Here is a 17,404-nt window from a genome sequence, read left to right on the forward strand (position 1 = left end):
AGCAGTCACCGACGTGCTTTACCTTCACCTTGTTGTTTTTTCTGCTTTTAACTGCTGACAATCATATCCACACTGTACGATCGGAGTTATAGAGCATCCTGTCATTTTGGAGCAGCCTAAGACTATCCTGGTGGTGTGTTGGTTAGATGAGGCCCATTTTAGGGCCTTAAGAACTCATGGGTAGGTGTGTGATTATCTTTGCAAAACCATCAACAACCCAATGTTTTTTTCATGTCAATAATCATACATAGGTCGACACGTATACAGTAGCTATACCAAAGCACCTGGATGAGAGTTATCCAAGATATAAAAGATAGCGTCAGCTGAAATTTAGTCTTCTCATCTCAGTCATAGGAACATGATCAACTGTCAAAGAAATGAACAGCCAGAATGCCCAAGTTTACATGATGATACTAAGTAGTTAAATATCCTCTCTGTCTCAGACTGCGTGAGGTCTACTGATGGCATGTCTGTGTCCTTGGCAGTCTGTGGTTCTTCTTCTTTTAAAGACCACTGCTAAAAAACCCATCCAGTAAAACACACACTCAATCTGTAACATGATCAGAAATGACTCGTAACACTTGAGTTGAATGTAGCAGCACACGTCAGTGTGTTTTTTTTAATCGTTTACACATGTGCAAAACAATGCTTCATTCAAAGCTGGAATAATTGGAGGCTGCAAAAATACTCCGACAAAAACTGTAAGCAAAAATATTGAAATCTCTTTATGTACAATTTACAAAATATAATTAACTTTATATAAAATGTATAGCTCTATCTAAAATCTGTAGCTTTAAAGATCAGCTGTTCAAAATGGTCCATCGACAGGTCCCATACATTCACTCGTTGCACATTTGAAGAGTCTTTTATTGCAAAGGTTTCCATTCAGTGAGGTAGAAATGTTTTTTTTTTTTTTGGTCGTACTCTTCATGGTAAACAAGAGCAGAGAGAGGCAGGGCGGAGCTAAGTGCTCAACCTGCGCTGTGAGGATGGATCTGTCCGACTGCTGTCGAAGGGCTGTTCATACACGCTGTCGCTCTGTTTCGATGACGAGTCCTTGTTTTTGTTGCTGTCATTGTCGAAATCAGCATCCGGAGCTGTGAAGGGGTTCTCGTGCAGAGTCATTCCATTATGAGTCACAGATAGCGTTCTGAAAGCTGGATACGAGTCCTGCTGAGGTCTCCAGGGACTTTTCCCAAATGTTCCTGATTGAAAAAGACACAATGGCCACGGTTACAAGATGTTTTTTAATTCAGAAGTAACTATTCAGATTTAAACTATTCAGAATTAAAGTGGCCAAGTCAAATCACCACACAGTGGTTATCCAAGGCCTGGAGTTATAAGACCTACCCATGAAGGTGCTGCAAGGAGTGAGACATTCCCTTGGTCTGCTGTAATCCATCACTTCTGCGTCCTCCATGGACGTATGACATTCTGTGGGTTGGCGAGGCAAGCTGTGATACAGGCTGGCGTTGGGTAGCTGCATCAGGACGTTTGAGGAGCAGAGGTCATAATGGTCGGACATAAAAAGGTCCCTCTTCTTTGGGAGGGTGCTGCAGGAGTCAATACAGATGGGCCTTTGGTCTATGGGACAGCCTGAATGAAGGAAATGTGAGGGAGGGTTGGAGATTATTATCATTATAACCCAGAAAGACTTAAATAAGAATAAATCCTTCCACAAACCTGGAAAAACCTCTGACAGGTCTGTGGAGTACATGTTATCACGGCGGAGCAATGACCCAATAGGACCTTGGTAATGGCAGAGTAGAGGATCAATAGCTGCCTCCAGGTCGGTTTCACTTCCTGTATCCATTTGACAGAATGTAAGTAAGAAAGTAAGTAAGAAAAGAAATACCAAAAATCCATAAGAACACATAAAGGAACAGGTAACTCACCGTTCATGTCTTTAGGTTGCAGATAGAAGCCACTAATGGATGGAGTCATGTACTGATGGCTGCTGCCACTCTCAGAGGGGATATAACCATCCTGTCGGTCCGCTAATGTTCCCTGGGAGGACAAGTAGCTGGGGATGTCTGCAGGCAGGTTGGTCTCATCTGGAGCACACACAGGTAGTTATATAACACAGTCCATTAGAGATGAGTAAAAAACACCAGGAGAACAATGGACCAACCTGTGTTGGTGACGCTGCAATCTTCATTTCGCCTACGGGTGTGGTAGATGATGACCACCCAAACTAACGAGGTGCCAACCACGCAGCACACCACCGCTATGATAACGATGCCCACCGTGGTCCACCCATCATCATCAGATCCTGATCCGCTCACCATGCCCACGCCAACACCACCCTGCCCTCCAGAGTCGCAGTTGGGATTGGGTAAGACCGACAGCCGAACGTTGCCTCTTTCAGTACCGAGTGTGTTGGACATCTCGCACGTGTACATTCCTGCGTCCACTTCAGCAGCATCGACAATGATGAGGAGCTGGTTGGCAGCTGCAAAGAAGTGGCGCTCAGTGACCACCAGGGGGCTGTCGTCTTTGGTCCAGTTAAGCCTCGGAGGTGGGCTGCCTCCAGCGATGCACTGGAGGACTGCAGTCTCGCCTTTAGCCACTGTACGATCCATGAGGGGCCGCAAGAAGGACGGTGTTTCTGTTCAAAGTATTCCATATTGTTAGAAAGGCAAAGCCGCTGGAGACTAACATTTTTTATCAGATAAAGACATAGGGTGTGTTCAAAATCGCATACTAACGTACTACACACTCAATAAGTATTGACTGTCTACTATATACTATTAGTGTTTGTTTAGGATGATGACCGGTCCACTGAAGTATACTTCCAAGTTACCCAAGATGCATTTTGAACAGAGGAGACGACCAGTTCTGGTCGTCTGCTGGGTGTGGGCTTCGGCTCCTCCGCTGGGGCCTCGGGCAGGGAGTTCTCTGGGCCCTCCCCTCGGGGGGTTAGGCGCGGGGGTGGGGTGGGGGGGTGGGGGGGGTCGATGGGGTGGGGGGTCTGGGGGTTGGGGGTGGGATCGGTGGCGTGGTGCGCTGGGTCCTTGGCTCCTTGGGGCTTTCTCGGGTGTGTATGGGGGGGCGATGGCTGCCTCTCGGCTTGGGATCTTGGGGGCGTTCGGGGGACTGCTTGGCCGTGGGGTGGTCGCCGGGGGCCCTTAGGCTGCCTGCTCTTGCTGCTGGCCTGACTGCCTCTTCGGGCCCGGGGGGCGGCTCTTGGGTTTTGCAGTGGCGGTACTTGGAAATACATTTGTCATGGATGCACTGGCCTTGGGCTGTGGGATAACACTCATACTGGGCTCAACCTTAGACACGTTGTTCCCAAATACCTGTTTTATGGAATTTCCACTCACCTCTTCCTCTGTTCACAGCCACCACCATTATTCCTAAACCACACACTGGTCACCAAACTGGCTTGACAACACAACAATAAACACAATATACACAACCACAATTTCACATCGCATCACTTAAAACTATTCCTCACCCATTCCATATCCTATCTTGTATCCCTCTTCCCTGCTAACTTCCCCACCCCCCTCCAACCCCTCACCTTGGTGTAACACTGCCCTCTCTTTTTTACATCCTCCCTTTAATAAAGTATTTCTTACCCTTCCCTAGGGAGGGCTGGTGACGGTCACAATTATGCAATGAAATAAATAAATTTATTTAATTGCAATAATAAAATATGCATTGCTGTCAAAAGATTGCACTTCTTGTAGTGTTAACCTTCGAAAGCATGTGCAGACAAGGTAAAAAAAAAAAAAAAAAAAAAAAAAAAAAAAAAAAAAAAAAAAAAAAAAAAAAAAAAAGATGCATTTTGAACCTACAACAACAAAAACCTGAAGCACACTGAGGTTAAATATTTCCATTAATTTGCCAACTTTGAAACTTCTGAAAGCATTAGAGACAAGAAAGTGACCAAGTAGAATATCAACATGTGGTCATTTGATGCATAAAACTTGCAGAAACCCATTTCATGTCGACATTTCGGAGATTGTGCAACTGACTTAACTTCCGGTTAACTTCAAAACAAGAGCCTTATTTATAAAAGCGTTTAGAAAAGGGGATGTTTGGCGTTTAGCTTGAAGACGGTCCCAGGGCGACTTTACATTCCGCTTGCAATGCATCATGGGGCAGTTGAGTATGAGTAGCGTGCCCACCGTGCATACTTAGGAAATGTCCTGATATAGTATACATCCGGGACTGGTATTTTTCTACATACTTTGCATACTATCTAATTGGAACTCACTACATACTAATTTTGACGTCAGACTTAGTAACAGTAGTACGTTAGTATGCAATTTCAGCACATCCATGGTGTAGGACTCATAGATCAATGAATAGAATATAATTTGCTCAAAAACAAGAGGTAACAGGTTGAAATTGAAGCTTGAAAGTTTGTTTTCATCTCTACTGTAAACACTGTTTATTGACATTGTCAGATATGTTTTGAGCATTGCATTGTGGGATATGGAGTCCCTTATACAGATGCATAAAAATGTTTTTCCTTCATTTGAACCTTAATTAAGTAAATTATCTGAGTAATTGATCTATGAGGCCCACACTGTCTGTATCCGATAGAAAACAATTATCTCCACCTGCTTTAATCCATTCCTGATAGAAACGTAACTTTCTTACCTAGAACAGTAAGCGTAGCATTAGCAGAGATAGCCCCAGCCGTGTTTTGAGCTGTGCAGCTGTATACGCCGATGTCTTCAGTTTTGACATCCACGATGAAAAACACATCATCTTCCGGCATGACGTGCATGCGGCGTTCGCGGGCGGCAGGAAAGTCGGTGCCCCCGTCTTTCTGCCACGCGATCTGCGGGGAAGGATGGCCAATAGCGGCACACTCCAACCTCGCCGTCGCTCCAGCACGGATACTCAAATCCATGGGCATCTTAGTGAAGGACGGAAGCACTAGACAATAAAAGACAGGAAATGACATAATTTCAAAGACTTTTCTTCAGAACAAAGACAATGATGTTGATCACTTTAACTTACTGTTGACAGTGAGCCGGGCCTTGGTGGAATACGAGGATCCAAAATGGTTGGAGATGACACACTGGTACTTCCCCTCGCTGGAGAATTCTACATTACGAAGCTGCAGAGTGGTGGTGTACTCCGTCACCTCCGTCTCCCCACCTGCTCCTTCCTGTACCCTTAGGTGGGCCTGGTTGTGGATCTCTGCATCGTTGAGGACTTCGTTGTCTTTTTTCCAGGCAAACGTCATAGGAGAGTCACTTGAACTGGCCGCCGAGCACACGAACGTAACGTTGGAGCCTTTGAGCGCCGACTGCGTCTCTGGCTGCACAGTGATCTGAGGCTTTGGGAAGTCATCTGGGTGAAAAATACAAAAGCATACGGTATAACAATCTATTTGATCAACCTTAGATTTCTTTTAGAGAGTTTTTACTGTAAATCACAGAAAGCTTTAAGACCTAGAACTTTTCAATGTTATTCCCTTCTGTGAATCATTAGCTTGTTAAGCAGTCAGGGAGGGAATTCTGGAACAATCTAGGCCAGTTTGGAAATGGAAAGGCTCCTGAGTAAAGAATTTTTTAGAGACGTGTGTGTGTAGAAGTGAATTCATGGCTCACCACACACAAACTCCTCCTGGCTGACAGCAAACACGCTCCTGCCCTTCAGCATCTGCGGGTGGGCGCAGCTGGCATTCAGGCAGGACTGGAAGGTTTGTTCTGCCACCCAGACGGGAAGCCACTTCAGCTGGCAGTCGCACAGGAGGCTGGAGGTGTTGAGACGCCTGCCAGAGGAGAAGATACCAAAAACTCTTCATTTGCTCCGTAGGAAGTACTGTATATTAAAAACATTTGGTGTGCTCTGCAGTTTCTCATGCTATTTATGCAGGTGAAACCATCTCAAGAGACTTTTCAGAAAAGTAGAATCATGCATTTAAGTGGTTTGAGTGGTAAAATAGATAGGTTAAAGATCTCAGGTGCACACATTTTACTCTGATTGACTAGCATTGTATCGCTTGAACATCCTCCAGAAATGCATCTACTTTAGTATGGAAAAAAAAATACAAAAATATTGAACAACATAGTAGTTTGAACTACTAGCATTTTTTTGTGTGGAAAGAAATCCTGCAAAGATCCTATTAATTCAAGTGTATAATACTCCGTCATGTTTTTGGCTGGTTACTTCTGCTTAAAAAGCCGTGGCACACACAAGCTTTATGTGTGTGAATGGCTTCATTGCACTACATAGGAACAGATTACAACACTTTATTTCATTCTGTTTCTTATTAAGACATTTTTTCTGGTTTAAAAACAAAATACTTTTAGAACAACTTGTAGTGGTTTAATTTGAACATTCAATGAATATTCCCCCCAATCACAATGACTCCCAGTTGGGCAAATTATACATCAGTCTTTTTGTTCTGACTTGACCCAACCTTGATCAGGTCATTCAGACAAGTTGGAATTAATTTCAGGATGCACCCGGTAATGTGGAGCGAGAGCCGAGCCAACTGCCAACATACAGTATGTAGCAAACAGCCAACGAAAAGGGAGGGTAGAGCACAGAAAACAAGACTATGAGACAACAACAGGGAGTTTCTGCTGTGAGAGGCTACACGTGGACTCTAAATTGGAGCTTAACGTTACGAAAAGCACACTCGTGGTGTAACTGCTCCAATGTCAAGTTGGTCGTCACTGTTTAATGTCCAAAATACAAAGACTGAATTAAAAAAAAAAGGCAGAAACACTCACAATCACAAGTACTTTTGTCCAATAACTTTCTAACTTTAAGGAAAGGGTTTGATATTGTGACAAGAGTCAAAGGACATCCTCTTTTCCAGATATTGGCAGTTATCTGGATCATCGATCCTGATCATGGCACCACGATCATTCACGCTTTAAAGGCTTGGAATAATTTCTAACTTCATTAATAACCATGCAGTAGGTCCAAATGTATAGACACCCTTTTTGTCCAAAAAATGCAATAAAATACGTAATCCGGATCCGATCCTGATGAAACTCGGTGGGGTAATTGAGGAACCAATCCGACATAACAGTCTGATTTCATAAAGATCAGTCAATTACAAACTGAGAAATACATTTTAGAAATTTCACCAATGCTGACAGATGGAGATTTTTTGTTTTTTTTAAACTGATCCAGAATCGGTATCAATATTGATCCGGATCCCCTCAAAAAGCAATGAAATCCTCCAAAGTGTTAGGTCTATCTTTGGTGACAATTTTGTCAAAATCTGTTAAGTAGTTTTGACGACCTCCTGCTAACAGACAAACAAACAAATACATAAAAAAATGCTGGCGAAATTATTACCACCTTGGTGGAGGTAATAAATCTAAATCATGTTTACTCCTTTGACAAATATCTAGTGTGTCCGTGACTTTCAGCAAAACACAAGTAAAGGATAGAGACTTTGGTGTAGATTTACACAAACAGTTTTGAAATGTAATGCTTATCCGTACAAAGCTCTCCATGAGCATGGTGGCACTTACAGCTCTAGTAGGCTCTTCATCTGAGAGAAGGCGTTTGCTTGGATTGACATGATCGCGTTGTTGCTCAAATCTCTGTGGAGGGTTAAGAAAGAAAAGAAATTAGGACTTTCAGAGGATAGAAAAAAAGAAAAGAAAGGAAAAACTGCAAAAACTTAAATTGAGTGAAGAAAAAGAAGGCCTGGGTTGCAGAACAATAAAAACTCTGGGCAGCCGTTTGCTGTGTTAATCAAGAGAGGCCCAGCTTTAGGCCGCTTTGAGCTCTGGCAACTGCTGGGAAAGAGCTTTAATTAGAATCAAATGCTGTCGTTCCACTCGCACATACACGCACACTAAGCTCCCTCCGCTTGCCTTGATGATCGATATCGTCTGGCACACACAAATAGATACCGAGTGCAGGGTTTATTTTTCCTGGTTCCACATCAAAGTGTAGGATGCAGTTTCTGTGTATGGCTCTAATGAACAACCTCTGTGACTTGGTGTGATTCACTCTGCTTAGTTTACAGCTCCAGACTTTCAAAAAGAGAAATGCAGGGCCGACTCACAGGTGCTGCAGAGCATCCAGACCAGAGAAAGACTTTTTGGTCACCGAGCGGATCTGGTTTCCCTGAAGAAATCTGTGGGAGAAAGGACACATTTAGTCATAGACATTATTTAGTCCACACATCCCATTGTGTTACATTTGAAGATCACAAACTCACAGTCTTTTAAGCTTGTCAAGAGCTGAGAAAGGGCCGTTCATGTCCTCGATCGTCCAGGAGATGTCATTACTTTGGAGATCCCTTAAAGAAAAAAACAACAACAACAAAGAAAACACCATACTGTTAAAAAAAAAACAAAAAAACAAACTCCACCCAGAAAACAACTGCACTGTTGATGTTAATAAAACTATGTGGCTTTACATTTCATGAGTGAGGGAGGAAAATGCTTTGAGACATTAAATTTATTTTCAAAGAAGCTTTTAGCCTCAAGAGGAAGTCACATCCCAGACTTTATGATACTTTTAAAAGCTTGTGATGGCTTTTCCGCACTAAATGGGGAAAAAGTTTTACAAGAAGGCAGCAATGTAACATATGTACAACCCTTTAAACTTCATTTGAAGGTATAAATATCTATTATATACATATGTATAAATACTGGGAATGCAAGTCAAATATACAGCGGTTGATTTGTGAAACATCATTTTAAGTTTTTTAATTGCAGCCTGGTAAACTCTTTTGCCAGTTTCTCATGAACTAAATTTCCCATAATGCAATGTAATTGTCTCTAATTGTAAGGTGGTTTCTTCTAATATGGGAAAACAAATATTTCACGCAACATACGTGTGTTCTGTGGACACTTAAATTGCCAAAAGAGCAAAAAAGAAAAACAGAAATTGGACAAAAAATAAGAAACAATATCACTTTAAACTGGTTGATAATTCTTTATCTGAAGTAATTCTGCTTCATGGTAAAGTACATTATCCTGCTAAAAGAAAAAAACCCAGCTGATATAGAATGGCCTGATGTGGTAAATGTAAAATCTGCTGCAATGATAAATACGTTTTTTTAAACTATACTGGACTATCATTCACTACTGATGCCAGTGTACCCCCAACCACACTGGCAAAGTAGCATTCCTGGTGTTTTCACGGATTGAAACCAAACCAAAACAACCGCAGATGTTGATAGTTTGGGTTTTACCAGAATCACCAATGACAAATACAATCGGAGTTCTTCTTAGTCAATTCTTAACGAAAGTGTTGTGCTTTTGCCCCCTTGTTGCATTCTTCTACGGGACACAATGCAATGTGCGAAACTTCCAAAGTTCGAGTCACATGACCATTTGTTACCAACCCGTTTGTTGATAATGGAGACATTATCAACAATGTAGAGATTGAGTGGCAATTTCTACATTCTACATATGTTGAGGGCTACACTATGTTTTTATTTCTTAAGAAAACATCTTTGCAACAGCTTTAAAAGTAAGCTCGTTACTAAAACTAACCCACAGTAATGGTTGGACCTCACAAAGCCAACAAAAATGTGTACCTGTTGCTTATAGTATTCTCCGTGCTATAAAGTGCTGACTGTGTCAGTCTTGTCGGCTAACTTTGATCTTAATAATCTAATAACCTAAGTATAAAAATATGAAAAGTTATATGATGACTCAGATGAGATTTTACAACTGTTAACCATTATTTCAGTGGATTTAACTCTCTTTGATCCCAAGCTCACTGAAATACCAACACCTCACACAAGAACCAGGACTCCCAACTCATCAAGTTTCAGATCCAAAGAAGCCTCTTGGATCAGATGTGAAACATCTTTGATTGAGAGAAACTTCCAAGTCCAGAGCCTCAACTAAACTACCAGAATCAACCTGACCTGGATGACTGAGGACCTTCACAAACACTTCCCATAACATTATTGCTCTTTCATTGCAGGAGATTGGTAATTTCCTAAACCAGACTTAAATGTTTTAATATAAACCTAAACTCACTTTGAGAGAGAAAAGTGTATACTGGAGTGTTCCAATGAGTATACACTTTAAGAAAAGCCCAGCATTTCCCAGAGAAATGACCTCCTTTGATCCCTCAGATGCTCATTTCTTGCCTGGCCATGGCTGAGTGAAATGACGGAAAGGGGGGAAGGGGTTGGTGTTCGTGTGTTTGAAGCCCTGAAGCAATCCACGTCCACCTATGTGCACACCTGCCCTTCGATGACCTCAGCAGCACAACTCACATTTGGTTTCAGTTAAGAGGTCCCAACCATGTGGTGGGATGGGTGGGCTACGGTGACTTTCTGTGGGAATCAGGAGGAAGGGTGAATGATGGGCGGGGGTTGGGCAAAGGAAGGGCACGGAGATGGGGGAAATTGTTGAGGTTGCTTCTTTGAGGGATCTTTATGTGTGTAGAGACAGTCATTTATGTCACATCCCCAAACAAATCAGGCCGCATAATTCCTCTCAGGCACAGGATTGGGTGGGTTTAAAGGGGACAACTTTGACTACAACTTGACTACAAACAGACTAAAGCCATTAAGGACGTAATCTCTTAAAGTTTTGACTGTCATGCTACACTACTATCAACAGTAGCTGGCAAGCTATTCAGCTAGCTATAGACTATCCATTTAAAAGAACCATTTTGCACCACAATATGGTGTGCCGAGTCAGAAACTAATAAAAAACATAGCAGCTCACCATCGCCAACTAGTGCACAAAGGTGGCAAGACATCAAACTTAGCAAACAGTACCTTGAGAACATGGGTTCTCAACTGGTCTCACCCTGGGACTCACATTTTGCCACGTTCATTAAATCACGACCCACTTTTTCTTTTTTTTTTTAATTCAACCAACCAAATTTAGTTTTTCAAAAATAGCTGTTGAAAATACACACATATATAATCTATATATTTTCCTGTGCAACATGTATTTCACAGCATGCTTGTTAAAAAAAAAAAGTTTCTTTCAAAATAAAAGACAAATCCAACATAAGAGCCATTAAGTGTTGACCAGCTGTCCACGACCCGCCCGGTACAGGTCCGTGACCCACTTTTGGGTCCCAACCCACCAATTGAGAATTGTTGCTTTGGAGACTTGATAAAAACTCAGAAAAGCAAAGATTTGACAACATTTCATAGATAGACAACTGCCTTAAACGCCACAAACGGGGTTGAGCATGGATGATGTAAAATACTACTCACAGCATCTGCAAGTTGAAGAGGCCACGAAAAGCTCCATCAGCGATAAAGCTCACACGGTTGCTGCCGATGTGAAGCTCATCCAGCAAATTCAGTCCAACAAAGCTGGATTCCTCTAGCCTGGTCAGGTGATTGGATGAAAGGTTCCTATGGTGAGAGACACACAGGATATAAGAGCTGGGCACAGACTTTTTAACACTTGGGGTATGTGGGTGCAAAAACGTCAGTTCACTGCTAACAGATGGATCACGTTGTAGGTGATCTACTGACCCCACGCAATCAGGAGTGCATAAAACATGCAAAACACCACATGCTATCCATTTAGTCTGTTTGCCTTTCCTTTAATGAATATGCAATCTTAGAGGATCAGCCGTGACACGTTAAATATTTGGAGAATGAAACGCTAATTGGTTAATTTAGCACAAACTGTGATTTACTACAGAGCAACTTATTTGCAAGTTATTTAGCTCGTCTGACAGGCAGGTGTTAAAGGTCAGCTTTATGTGTGACGGCTGCTAACATGAATGAGAGATGACAATAAAATTAAACAGAGAGGGAAAATATTCTTACTTGAGCCAACATTTTTGAATGAATTAAACAAAAAAAAATAAAAACATGTATGAACCATTTCCCCCTTTTTCTTCTTGTTTCTTGCCTTCTTTTCTTGACATAATTTATTTCTTATTTAAAAACAAATGTATTTACATGTATTTTTTTTGTCTGAAATGTTAAAAATAAATAATAAATATCAATAAATCATGAAATAATAACAGCTAAAAGCCAATACGCACCCATCAACAGTTGTTAATCATAGCAAAAATATCAAAATAATATGACTTTATTTCAATGTACAACATAAATGTGCCGGCTGCCATTTCTTTTTGTTTTCCCTACAATACTTTCACACAGACTGCCTCTAATAATGTGTTTCTCCTGCTTATACTTTTTTTTGTGTTGTTTCATGTTCTTTTTTTTTGGAAACTTTTATTCTTCCCAGTTTTGTGTTGGAAGTATTTCACAAAGCCGTTTCTGAAGCACAAAACCGTACAGACCATTCACTCCACCCAACCTTTGTCTAAATCAGCCAAGAAATAATAATTTTTGCAAAATGTAATGAAAACAAGACCGATTTTCACTGTACCTCATATATCAATGTCAGGCGAGTAAATTCTAAACTCTGAATTAATAAAATTGGGTAAAATATCTCTGTGTTTAAACATTTTCTGTAGTTCAAGAATAAACCAATTCACCTCCAACATTTCATATTGGTGTGTCACTCTCCTCGGCCGTGCAGCACATGTACACTCTTTCATTTGGGATCTTAATGGCTCTTTTTCACATCACAAACGACAACAAATGACTATCTTTCCCACCATTTCAGTTGTTTTTCATCCTTTATGGCCAGAAACAATATTTTCAAAAGTGAGAAACCTTCCTCTGACACCCATTTTTCCAAAGAGTAAACTCAGATTGAGAGCAAATCAGATATCTGGACACGTTCATGGCCCACAGGCAGCTTGTTTACTCTCAAGTTCATGAGATAAGAGCGAAAGAGAGGCCAAGGGAGAGAAAAAAGCCACAACAAGCAATCTATGAAAAACACTCCAGATATGGCAAACCCAGAGTGGGCCACTGCTGTAAACAAGAGCCACAACAGACGACTTATAATGTGCAGTAAAGAGAGAGTCTTGATGGTTTCCCTGAAGTTTGTGGGTATTTCAGCAGAGGTGGGGGCAGCAAGTAGAAAAAGTTCCATTTAGACATGCTTTGCTGAAGGGGGGAAAAAAAGCAAAGCTGTTGTGTAACATTTTGGAAGCAGCGTGTTTTTTTTTTAGTTTGTGCTTTTGAGTGAGGATCAGTGATAGGAGGAGACGCAGTGTGAAGAAGGGCGAGCAGGAGAGCAAGAGAGGAGAAGAGGGCAACACCGACAAGTGTTGGGAGTTCATAGTGTGAATAGAAAGTGAGACGGGGTGGGGGGGTTAATGAGAGGGGGAGGGTGCAGAGCAGCACAAAGGCAGTCCAGAGAGAGGGGAAAAGGGGGGATAGTAGGAAAAAACATGGGTCTTACAGTTGGCTGAGTTTTTGGCAGAACTCCCAGGCTTGGGGTCGGATCCTGCTGATGGCGTTGTGGCCGAGGTGGAGCTGCTGCAGAGTCAGCAGGCCATAGAGCCAGCCTTTACTCACCTCCGTCAGGTTGTTATAGTCCAGCTGGCTGCAGGCACACACACAGACATAGAGAAAAATCATGCTCCATCATGTCACATTGTAGTAGCACAAGCAGCAGAGTCTCATGTGCAAACAGCTTACAGGACTTCCATGTTGCTGAGGCCCCAGAAAGCCCCGTCCATGAGGCGGCTCAGGCCGTTTCTCTGCATCTTCAGGGAACGAAGAGCGTGCAGGCCATGGAACGTTAAGCCTTCAACCCTCCGAACTCGGTTTCGGCTCAGCTCACTAAAACATAGAGAAGCTGTTCAGTAGACTTTACAGTCTTGTCACTAAATATTAGGCTCCACATTGAGTAATAAATGACTTAGAATGGCAAAAATCCCAAAAAACAAAACAAGCATACACAAAAAAAAAAAAAGAGTCCAAAAACACAAATACACAAAGGGGCAACACAATTCCACGAAATTATTCCAAAACACAAAACAAAAATACACAAAAAGGCTCTAACAACACACACATTTTCAGATTAATACACAAAAGGAAAATAAAAATACACAAAATGACTTCAAAAACACATAAAATGACAAAAACACTGAATCAAAATGAGGAAAAAACCTACACAAAGAGACAAAAATCCTCTTTGCCAGATATCTGGATTAGTGATCCTGTTAATGACACTATGATCATTCACAATTTAAAGACTTGTCAGAAATGTACGGTATATGCCCATTAATTATGATACAGTTGGTTCAAATGTATTGGCACCCCCAATTTTTCAGAAAGATTGCAATGAAAAGCCCAATCCGGATCTGATTTGGATGAAACTCGGTGGTGTAATTGAGTGAACACGCTGACATACTGTAACTCAGGAAAAAAATTTAAAGATGGGTCAATTACGAACTGAGATATGCATTTTTTAAATTTAGCAAATAATGAGAGAGAGATTTTTTGATTTTTTTAAAAAACAGTATCAGTATATTTATCCAGATTCCTTATCCATTATCTTTGGTCAAATTTTTGGCAAAATCTGTCAAGTACTTTTGACACATAGTGCCAACAACAAACAGGAGGAATAGTAGGGTTTTTAATAAATGAAACAAAACAAACAAACAAATAAACACTGGTGAAAATATGACCTCTTTGGCAGAGGTAAAAAAAAAAAGCACTGCCATTTGTAATATATGTAAAATGACCCATATTTTAAGTATTTAATAAAGGCGTACAGATGCTGGAGGTGGGGGAGCTGGAAGATCTTGGCTGGAATGGTAGAAAGGCGGTTCCGATTTAGACGAAGAACCTGCAGCGAGCTGGACAGGTTAGTGAAACAGCCGCTCTCCAGGGATGTGATACGATTATTGTTGAGGAACCTAAAATAAAAAGATGGAAGGAATCAGCAGATGTCACAGACTTAAGGCTATAATGGAATTTACAAGAACGTGGAGGCACAAATTCTCTAGAAATGCACTAGGTAATGCATTAGTCTATGAAACCAGAAAGATGCTACAACATAATGACATAATGGTAATATATATCACAATAGAACAACTGATGAGTCCAACTCACAAGTTCTTGAGTGGCAAAGCAGGGAATGAGTTGGCCTTTAGTTCCACAATGTTGTTGTTGCTAAAGTCCAGCGTTTCCAGACTGAGGAAAGGTCTGAGCTGCTCCTCGGAGATCCTGCTGATCCTGTTGTTTGCTCTGAAAATAGAGACACAGTTGCTCCAATAAGTGACGAAAAAAAAGTGTGTATTTGGCCACCAATGAGTGCAAGTTTCACGTTCCCAGACACACAAACAGTCAAGTCTCTAAACAAGTCCGCAGTATTAAAAATGACAAACTCTGACACGCTTGTAAAGACCAGGCTCACCACCCAACGTGCAGACAGTCGTTGTAATACTGATGCCGTGTGCATATTTCATAAAGGCCAACAAATTATTCATGTCCCTGCACCTCGCAGCAAACAGCTTTTTGGTTTAGTGATGTGTTATTTTGTTTATAAGGTAATTACCAACAAGGTATTTAAAAAAGTAACCTGCCAATTACTTGGCTGATGAATACCATTCCCTCAGTGAAAGCATGCCTCGGCAGAGGCCAGCAATTTCCTGAGCTGCACGCCTCCTAAATTGCAGTGCAGGGACTGCTTAGTTATAAACAGAGCCTGTACAGTGCCCTCTTTGTGTATGAGACTCAGTGTTGGAGAGAGAGTACAGGGGAGGAGGGGATTCCCTCCAGTGCACCAGACTACAGGCCTCGTTTTCAGTATTCATTGCATTGATTCTAATGCCACCCCCCCCCCCCCCCCCCCCCCCCCCCCCCCCCACCCTCACCTGGCCGAGCAGAGAAAAGTTCGTTTTTCTGATTCCAGTAGCTGTTGAAGAAATACACACAGGACAGTTTTATAGTGAGGCAACATTAATAAGTAAATAATGGGGTCCGCCATTCAACTGAGCATTATAGTAGCAGGTGTTAACCAGAGGTGGCAAAAGTACTAGTCTTTAGTCCTCAAGTAAAAGTAGAGGTGTCACGATCCAATATTGATATCGGTCCGATATCAGCCAGAAAAGGAATATCGGATTTTTTTGGACTGCATCTGAAATCTCCGATCTTTTTTGGATTTATTGTTTCAATATCTTCTATTTTATTTTTTAATCTATTTTATTCAATCATAGAATATTCTAAGTTTAATTATATGTAATCCATTGGTTTATAATAAATGGGTCTGTCTTTTTTTCTTTATAATCAAGCCTTTTCTAACATTACACACTACAAACTAAGTAATAAAAGTATGTGTGATTTGTTCTGATGTTGTTGCTCCCTTACTTGACCAAGAACTTGTAAAAAACATGTACATGGAAACACATTAAATCTGTTAGTCTTTATGAACACCTGGAGAATTCAGCCCTCATAATAGATCACATTTGTAGATAAAATGTTTCAAGTAAAAAAAAAAGGCAAATGCTCAATTAAACCCAGGGAACTAAGCGACCTTCCTAACAGAGGAAAAGCTCAAACTACCAACATTTTTCAAGAGAATCATGTTCTCCAGGTTTCTGGAATGGTGACGTGCCCTTTTTGGTCTGAAAGTGAGTCGTGCTGCTGGAAACCAATTCATGAGCAGCACAAGAGGTTGTTGATTTGTGTCTTTTTACGTTGTGAAGTCATCTTCAAAGGTCTGAAAAGTAACCAGCTCATTTTTAAAATGTAAGGAGTAGAAGGTACAGATATTTGTTTAAAAAAAGTAAGGAGTAAAAGTAAAAAGTCACCAAAAAATAAATGAAAAAATACTCAAATAAAGTACAGATAACAGAAAAAATTGTATTTGTATTGTTACTTGTCACCTCTGGTGTTAACCAACTAATGCAGAGTTGAATTGGGTTCATCTAATGTATGTATTATACAAGATGAGAGATACACCAACATACTGTAGATCTTACGTTCTGATGCACAGGACCTTACAGTGAGTAGAGGTAAATAACTCGTCGCTAAGCAATGCGCAGCAACATAAACAAGAAAATAAGATAAGCTTTGGGTTTTATCAAGTGAGAGATTTGAATAAATCTGATAGATGAAGCACATACTGTATGCCAACCGGTTTGTTTGGCCTGCACTGAGCAGAACAAGCCTTTTATGCTAAATACGCTCATGCCCTTTACACACACACACACACACACAGAAAAAGAAGAAGAACAGTGTCTGTCGCTGCCATTGACACACCTTTAGATGGGAGGAAACTTAAAAACACATGCACATTAAAATTATAGCTTTATTATTCTGCATTGTCTTTACCTTTTGACCATTTTGGTAATTATAATTCTTCAAAAGGACTGTTTTTGTATTATTATTTCCTAAGCATGCTCATGTTGCAGTACTTTTAAAAGAAAAATACAACTTTTAAATATAATTTACAATTGATGGTGGAGGACGTGAAGTTAATTCTGTTGGGAGATTGCATGTTCTCCATGTGCTTGTCTGCTTTGTCTGGCACTTCCCGTTTCCCCACCAGTAAAGAAACCCATCATAGGACCTCATAGCAACACTGAATGATGCCAAATAGTAGAAATGAACAGTAAATCACCTGCTTCATTCCGATACGATACGATG

General features: G+C 41.0%; 1 protein-coding gene across 1 annotated transcript in view; it reads right to left on the reverse strand.

Annotated features, from left to right (window-relative positions):
* Nucleotides 1-586: 586 nt before the first annotated feature.
* Nucleotides 587-17,404, reverse strand: part of lrig3 (leucine-rich repeats and immunoglobulin-like domains 3) — a 30,744-nt gene continuing 13,926 nt past the window's right edge. Inside the window, exons 4-19 of the mRNA XM_028450129.1 lie at nt 14,867-15,001; nt 14,527-14,670; nt 13,445-13,588; nt 13,206-13,349; nt 11,141-11,284; nt 8,159-8,239; nt 8,003-8,074; nt 7,461-7,532; nt 5,574-5,737; nt 4,978-5,313; nt 4,612-4,893; nt 2,132-2,608; nt 1,896-2,054; nt 1,684-1,803; nt 1,351-1,596; nt 587-1,205 (exon numbers count right to left, since the gene is read on the reverse strand). Coding sequence (XP_028305930.1) covers nt 964-1,205; nt 1,351-1,596; nt 1,684-1,803; nt 1,896-2,054; nt 2,132-2,608; nt 4,612-4,893; nt 4,978-5,313; nt 5,574-5,737; nt 7,461-7,532; nt 8,003-8,074; nt 8,159-8,239; nt 11,141-11,284; nt 13,206-13,349; nt 13,445-13,588; nt 14,527-14,670; nt 14,867-15,001 — 2,962 coding nt within the window. The 3' untranslated portion in view covers nt 587-963. The remainder of the gene's footprint in view (nt 1,206-1,350; nt 1,597-1,683; nt 1,804-1,895; nt 2,055-2,131; nt 2,609-4,611; nt 4,894-4,977; nt 5,314-5,573; nt 5,738-7,460; nt 7,533-8,002; nt 8,075-8,158; nt 8,240-11,140; nt 11,285-13,205; nt 13,350-13,444; nt 13,589-14,526; nt 14,671-14,866; nt 15,002-17,404) is intronic.

This window comes from Gouania willdenowi, chromosome 6 (genome assembly GCF_900634775.1).
Source record: "Gouania willdenowi chromosome 6, fGouWil2.1, whole genome shotgun sequence".
Classification (NCBI taxonomy): Eukaryota; Metazoa; Chordata; class Actinopteri; order Blenniiformes; family Gobiesocidae; genus Gouania; species Gouania willdenowi.